General features: G+C 54.3%; 1 protein-coding gene across 1 annotated transcript; it reads left to right on the top strand.

The window, feature by feature from the left end:
* On the top strand, positions 1-1,211 carry COCSUDRAFT_32406 (hypothetical protein; the record flags this gene model as incomplete). The annotated part of the gene is made up of 2 exons (XM_005650388.1): positions 1-243; positions 963-1,211. 2 exons carry the CDS (start codon positions 1-3, stop codon positions 1,209-1,211), a joined length of 492 nt encoding a protein of 163 aa, XP_005650445.1.
* Between the last annotated feature and the right edge of the window lie 6,890 nt (positions 1,212-8,101).

Here is an 8,101-nt window from a genome sequence, read left to right as displayed (position 1 = left end):
ATGGGGGTGATCTGGGAGAACATGGAGGAAGCCTGCAGCTTTGGGCCTCGGCTCAGGCCGGAAATCCCCATCGGCCGCCGGCTGCCGCCTACCGGCCCTCAACCAGAGACTTTGGGCGTGGATCGCAGCAACCCTCCAGTCTGGCAGGTGGAGGTGAATGTGGGCGCCATCAGTGTTGCTGTGGGTGGCGCGCCGCCTTCAAGCGCGGAGACCTTCCTTGGCTCCGGACCTGCGCTGGCAAGAGTGTGTCCTCTTTTTCACAATGCAAGATGACGCATGTCTCTGGAAGGATGCTATGGTCTTTCTTGCCAGCATGGGTTGTAAAATCAAACGTGAGCTTGTTTGGCTGCAGGTGAGGCTTCGCGAGCTGCAGGTCAAGGCAGCTGTGCACACCTGTGGCTCATTCAGCATCATTGTCTGCAGCCGGACCCTGAAGATCTCCGATGACAGGGCCTGCAGTGCAGCGCCCTCTCAAGCCCCTCCAGTCATCAGCATTGGGCAGGACCTGCCGACAATGTCCTCTGGCCTGCGCCATGTGGACTCACTGCATGTCAGACATCGGTCCAGGATTTCAGTGGGAAGCACGCAGCAGGTTTGGCACAATGGAGCTCCTACTGACTGCCATACAGAGCACCTGTGCTTTTGCACTAGAATGTTATTTCGTTTACTAGTAATGAAGCCACTGTCATATTGAGGTACAGGGCTTCAATCCTCCCCACAGCTTGGCGCGGCTGTCGTCGCTGAAGTGGGAGCCCCTTGGCGAAGCGATTACACCGAGGTCTCTCAGATCCTTGCGGCCTACTGCTGAGTCAGTAGGCACAGACGCGCAGAGCGCAGCTGGCGAGGTCTGCTCATACTTGAAAATTACAGCATTCCCTCTGTTGCCAACTTGAGTTCCCACTGCGCTAATCGTGTCATAAGGGCGCCCTTCAGGGGTGCCAATTTATATGGTATCTGTGCAGGATATGGATACAGACGAGTCGGAGGATGAGGAGGGCTTCTATTTGGAGTATGTGCTGCATTCTGGTCGGGCAGCTGTCCCTGGGGGCCCGTCTGCAGGAGGACCTCACCTGTTGGAGATTGTGGGGAAGGGAGCGCAGCTGTGCTGGCCTCATCTCTGCCAGACAGCCTTCATCACGGACATTGCAGCCACCTTCAGCCACTACTTTGTGCGGCCATGGGTTGCACCCAATCCTGAGGTAAGACTTTAATCTCATGTCTCAGTGCCAATAAAATAGATTGTGCAGATCTCACAGAGTCACTTGCAAATTGCTCTACACTGGCCTGATATGTCATTTGCTTTTTAGGGGTTGCAGTTGACCTCTTTGAGGCTGGCTGAGTATTACTTGCCTCATTGCAGGCGTTGGGACCCAAGCAGTGGATGTACATCAATGTGATACTGGAGAGGTCCGAGCTTCTGTTGCCAAAGGCCCATGCTCCTGAGCCGCGCCATGCGCAGTCTGAGACGGTGGACACAGGACTCTTGACAGAGTGGAGCGGGCTGCGAGTTGGCTATTTCTGGGGAGGCTATAATGAAACCATCCTCCGCATCAATGCCAACGACCTCTCCACCTCCTGCCAGCTTGCTCCCACCCAGCAACCCCAGGCAAGCACCCTTTCCTGTGTGCTCCATACGCCTGACATTGTGTGCTTACAATTTCTTTGTACTGGATCTGCTGTGACTCTCTGATTAATGTTCTGTTGTGAAGGTCCTCGTGACGCACTTCCAAGCCACAGCAGAGGTTGCATGGCAGCGGCTGCCGAAGCAGCCTCAGAACACAATCGCCACTGTGCGCCTGTCTGACATGCGCATCCAGCCGTCTTTTACCTCTGGGCCCATGATCCAGTGCTTTCTGAGGGACATCTCTTGTTCGGCTGCCTCTAGGCAGACGGTGAGCAACCTCCTTCATCATGCACTTGTCACTAGCCGTTTCAGATGCAGTGCTGGAGGTTTCGAGGTTGTGTAGTTGATGTTAGGCCCTAATTTTTCCAAAATAGGCAAAATCTGGATCCCAAGTTTCAGGGCACTTGAGAAACCAACTAAGCAAATAGAGACAAAAAGTGCACTTTGTTGTGTGTAGGGTGAAGTGGCAGGGGGTTCAAAGCAGACAGCCAGTTCTCCACACCCAGGAAGAATGCAGCTTGACATGACTGTGCACAGCTTCACTGCGGCTCTCATAGATGACCGCTCTCATGGTGGCCAGCTGGAGGTCATGACAGTCCGGTTCCAGGCGTTCATTCTAAATTCTTTTTCTCGCTTCTATTTTGTACAATGCGATATGGCGACCACACGTCTGCTGTACAATCTGAAAGCTGTGTTTCAGGACATGGACATTAAATTTGAGCGGAAGGCATCGGCGCCAGAGTCCCTGTCAGAAACGACCGGACGCGTCAGTCTTGGAATTGAGGTCCTCTTCCTCAACAGCGCAGTCGATGCAAAGGGTAAGTTTCACAACTAATTCATATGGAACTGTTCCATGCAACCAACCCTTTGCCAATTATGTAGATACAAATCTGGTGGGGGAATCTCCATCGAGGATTCCCAGAGTATATTACAACCATTGATTTCCAAAAGGGCGAGAAATTTACTCATATACATACCATTTTGTGGTGTTATAGAGCCCATGATTGAAGCCTGGACTATGGTCTTGACATTCCGCCACTTGGCGTCCTTGCGCTGCCTCAACCTGACCTCTGACCAGCGCCTGAACCTCATAGCCACCCCAGCAGCCTTCCGGTCCCTTGGAGACCTGCGCTGCTTCCTGCTCCTGTTCTCATGCTCCCCTCAGGGGTCTCTGGCCCAGGCATCCACCGTTGTCAGGCGCAGAGCCATGCAGTGGCTGTCCCGCAGCAGTGCCAGCAAGCCAACCATCTACAGGTGATTGGCTAACCCCCACTCTCAGTTGATCCTCACATCTGCATTGCGTCTCCCAGATTTCACATGAGGGCCTGAGATGAGCCTTCTTGCGCCGCTGCAATTCTGAGATTGATGGTGCACTGTGCAGGCTTGTTAATCGCTCAGGCCTGAGGCTCTCATACTGGACGAGATCTCCAGAGGGGACCAGCATTGCGCATTTGTTGAACACCTGGGAAGAGAGCCCTCTGCTCGTGGAACCTGTGGAGCACCATGTGGTTCTGGCTGAAACGCAGCAGCAGGTCACACTGCCCAACGGCCCTTTACATGGATGTTTCAGCTGCTGCACTGAATGCTACTCTCTGTGCTGACATACTCCTGTGCTGAGATGGTCTTTCTGATAAATTTTTGTGAACACCACTTGTGCACAGGTGATTGGGCGGACCATATGCATGCAGTTTGAGGGAAGCTTCGCTGCCAACTGTGATGTCATGGTGGACAAGGTGACGCCTGGATTGCATTTTCATCCATGGAGATGCACTCTGGCTGCCCATCTCCTCTTTCATCTCTGCACCAATGCTGTTCTTGCATGCCAACATGTGCTTAAGCGTGCCTGAACAACTGCGTTGCAGGTGGGCAAGTACGCCTACGCCATTAGCAGCCCCTCCCAGGAGGCTGTCACGCCCATCATCCTTGATGTCGCCCTTGATGTGCGCACAAAGGTGCGGTCTTCTCCCTCCTTGAAGAGTTCACAGGCAAACGCAAGGATTCAACCTTCCAGATCACCTGAAAGTAGCACAGTACTCACATGTATGTGCTGCCACAGGTGCTGACTGTGCATTCACCGTTCCGCCTTGAGAATCGCACGAACACGCCCCTCAGCTTTGTCGTGCACACTCACGGGCGCGGCACCACTTTCAGCAGGGCACCCCACAGCGGGCCCCTTGCACCGGGCTCGCAGTGCTACCTTGCCGTCAACTCAGTCTGGTGAGCTTTTCCAGGCACATGCATCCCATACTCCTATCCATCACCGTCAAATTGAACTGGTGAGTCACCGATGTACTTGTGCAGGGGTGGAGTGCTCTATCTACAAGCAGTGGACAACGCCAATTCCTACAAGCCAGCGAAGCGGGACCGGATCACGCTGGATGCTACCAAGCTGAAGGACGCGCAGGGGGTGTACACCTGCCCTGCCGCACCTCAGGGCAGCAAGCCAGACTTCCACTGCTGCCTGGAACTGCAGGAGACCCAAGTCTTGCACCAAGTGCGTCTGCGTATTTCTTGTGAGCTAAACTTTTCTTTCGACCAGGGCTTTGACAAGATAGCAAGTCTATCAATAAGGCTGGAAACAATCTTTAATTGCATGCAGGGGACCCTGGGGACTGGTCTGGCTCAGAGCATGCCAGAGTTCACTCTGTCCTTCCAGCCGCCCCTGACACTCCGGAATTGCCTGCCGTGCGAGATTACCATAACTTTGACAGACAGCAGCGCCAGGCCGCAGCATTTTGATGTTGGTGTCGGCGGCTCGATCGAGGTGTACAGCTATGACATGAGCCGGAAGATCCACATGGCCATGCAGCTGCAGGTGTGCTTCTGCCAATTGTGTCCTTTCTCCTCATCCCTTCACACTGCCTTATTACTGGATAATTGAATGACGCTTGGTGATTGGCTTGATATGACTGGAGCATGACATGGAAACAGGACTACAAGTCACGCCATCGGGTGGCCATACACTACCCCCCGGCGTTGGGCTTGGATGACAGCGTGCGGCGGAGCATCATCGCTGACCTGCCTGGCTTGCGCCTGGCCAAGGACATCCTCCTGCAGAAGGACCAGTCAGCGCCTGGCGTGCCTGTCATCTCTGCACTGGCTGGCTCCAGGCTGACTCTGCGTCTCCACAACAGGGTGCGTAACATTATAACACACAGGGCCTCTGTACCAAGTTAATGTGCTCTCTAATATGGGGTGCTCTTTGATTACAGTGTGCTTTCTGCCAACATCTTCAGGCCCATCAGGACAGAGGTAATGAGTAGTTGAGACTGACTGCTCTTCTCGTGCTGCGAAGCTGAACGCTGCGAGCAAGGCTCGGGACGTGGTGATTTTCTGCCCGTACTGGATTGTCAACAAGACAAACGCGGCGCTGAACATCAAGGATGTCAGCCCGTATGGCTCAGCGCCCAACAGTACTGCACCTCCCATGGCAGACAACGGCACTGCCAACCCTGTCCTCTTCAGGTGAGCTGCAGCATTTAATTTACCTTCAGATTGCACATATTCAAGTTTTGTTTTGCAGTGTTTGTGGGCGCAGTCAAATGGCATGTGTATGGTGGTTAAGTAATCTTCATGTGTGGCGTGCAGCTCGCCACGTGGTGCCATGCGCGTGTGCATGCACACAGCGCTCTGGTCCCGCTCAATCAACCTGGAGTCGGTGGGCATGCATGGCAGCATCCACATACTGTCGCCGAGCCAAATGACCACCGGTGAGAAGGCTGTCAGCGGGCTGCGGCTGCTGGAGGCACCTGAGATCATCAGCGCAAGGTCCAAGAGGACCAAACAGCGCGAGAGGTAACTCCTTTGCCTGTCTCATATGTTGCTGACAGAGCCTTCAAAGCTTTCTTAGTCTTCATTGCCATCAATTCCAGCTGGGCATGCCCTGGCATACTTGACTGCTATTACTGATGGCATTTCATGGTCATGTAGGGCGCCGGCAGCTGCGCAGCCAGACAGCACTGAGCCAGGCCCGGCTCAGGGAGATGAGCAGGGCCAGCAGCAGAAGAATTGGCACAAGCACAGCGACCCGGGCCACCTCCTTGCAAGCTTCAATTGCACTGCTGCCCAGGATGACGGCGCAGGGGAGTCATCCCGGCTGAAGCGATATGACCTGGCTATCGATGCCTCATTTGGCCCAGACATTTACCACCGGACCAAGGTGCTGCCCAAAGCTAATCAATAAAATCAAATCGGAATGATCCTCTTGCGAACGCTTTGCAGCCCTTGGCGATTGTTGTACTCTTTTACAACACAGCTGAGACATGCTTGCTGCAGGTCATCACCATCAGCCACAAGTTCATTCTTTGCAACACCAGCGATGGGACCATCCAGTGCGGGCAGCGAGGAACCAGCACCATATGGCAGCTTGAGCCGGAGACCAGGGCCCCCTTTCATTGGTGTGACGCCGATGAGCCTCTGGAGCTCTGTGCACGCCCAGGCATTGGGCAGTGGGGCTGGTCTGGTGCCTTCCAGGCATGTTGGCAATGACCCCTCCTCCTTTGACGTGCTCATATTTATCTTTACGCAGTGAGCTGGCATGCACTGCGTGCGCAGTGACCGATTGTTGTGTTGTTGTGTCTGGTGCAGATCGCGATTGCTGGATCTTTTGGGTTGCGGGTCTTCAACTCTGCGACAAAGGAGCTCCAAATCCTCCCTGTCAGCATCAGCATGCAAGGCGCCTCTTGCGTCATCTCCCTTGGAAACCTGCACCTCGAGCCGCCACCTTACAGGATTGTCAACAGGTACTCTCTACTTTCCTTTACATTCAGGCATTTTGATGATGGCTGGACCATTGCTCTCTTCCGTGCATCTGGTTGAAACTTAACAGAGAGTGTTTGTTGAGGAAGTGTGGTGCTACCAAAACAGGTGTGAGGCGCTCAACTTGAGGTTCCAGCAGAAGGACCTCAGCAGCGCAACCTGGGACACTGTGCAAGCTGGCCAGCACCTGGAGTATGCCTTTGATGAGCCATTGCTCTCGCACAAGATCCGAGTGGTGCTCTTTGCAGAGAATGGCTACCTCGACCAAGCAATGCATGAGTACCCGCTGGACATCATCAAGGTTTCTTTTGCTTCCCAACCCCCAAATTCCTACTGTCCCACAGGTGCTCTCTCGTTCAGTGCGGCCTCAATAGATGCTGCATGACTCATTCTTTGTGATGCAGGCGCACCCTGTGATCAAGATGAAAGGCTTCAAGCGCTCCAATGTTGTGTCCAAGATGGCGGGCACCATGGGCAGAGCATTGGTCACCCCCTTGACTATTGCGGCAGGGAAGCCGGGCTCAGGAAAGGCACAGGTGGTGGTGAGTTGCTCCATCATAAACATTTAATCAATGCATTTGAAGTTGTAGGGGTAAGAGTCTTACCGTAAGACTGCAACAGTCACTGATTCTCACCCTTTGTGTGTGCAGGACCAGCCAGAGCCAGACATGCGCCATGTGTATGTGGGACTGCATGCAGATGGGCCCACTCGGGTGCTGTGCTTCAGCGACAGAAAGGATCAGTACACTCAGGGAACGAATGAAGACACCATGGCAGTGCTTGCAGCAAAACTGGCTCGCCTGGAAGCACGCCTGAAGGTGACCTTGTCATGATTACAGCTGTGCATTCCATTCATTTGCATGCATGTGTGTTTTGCTCAAATGGCATGCAGCTGTCTGAATTTCTGCTGTGTCCACAGGACGTCAACACACAGCTGCAGGATATGCAATGTAAGCAGCCGCTGGATTTGGGCATCCTGGACTCCAAGTTGGCTGGCCAGCACAGGAAACGCGAAGATGCACACCGTCAGCAGCGACTGCCAAACCTTCCCCGCCATCAGACCAGTAATTTGTCAGAGGGTGGTGCGCAAGACTTTGCTCCCTGACATTGTGTTCCTTTGGGCCTCGTAGTAAGTTTACTGTTTCCTTTCGACAATGGCAGGGAAGCTGAGGCTTAGGAGCCTATGACCCCCCATGTGCAGGCCATGCAGCCATCATGCGGTCTGGAAGCAGCATTCCACAGGCCTCGCCGGGCTCGAAGGATGCTGACAGTGCTCAAAGCCAGAACATCGTGAGGAAGCTGAGTGCGATCGGGGAGGCTGATAATGAGGCTGAAGAGCCATTGAGCCAAGCGCCTGCGTTTGGTGAAGGGCTGGATCAGGTGAACGTCCCATCAGAAGCTGCCCTCATGAGTCCTGGAAGACTTGCATGTCAAAACCACTGACATTTTGCATCGTCTTGATCCGCAGCTTTCGCAGAGGGCAGCGGGCCGTGGCGCGTCACACTCAGCAGAGTATGAGGCAGATGTCAGCGGCGCAGACGTGCACGGGGACACGCTGACCTTTGCAAGGGAGCAGAGCCACTCCCTTGGGAGTGGGCACGCGCGCCTGTCTTCCTTTGCCCTGTCGGAAGCGCCAATGCAGTCGTCCCCAGTGCCAGACACGTCATCGAGCCTTGCCAAGGCCATCCCTGAGTCGGAGGCTCTGGAGGGAACGATGCT

This window comes from Coccomyxa subellipsoidea (assembly GCF_000258705.1).
Source record: "Coccomyxa subellipsoidea C-169, whole genome shotgun sequence".
Lineage (NCBI taxonomy): Eukaryota > Viridiplantae > Chlorophyta > Trebouxiophyceae > Coccomyxaceae > Coccomyxa > Coccomyxa subellipsoidea.
This window is presented reverse-complemented; position numbering and strand designations above follow the sequence as displayed.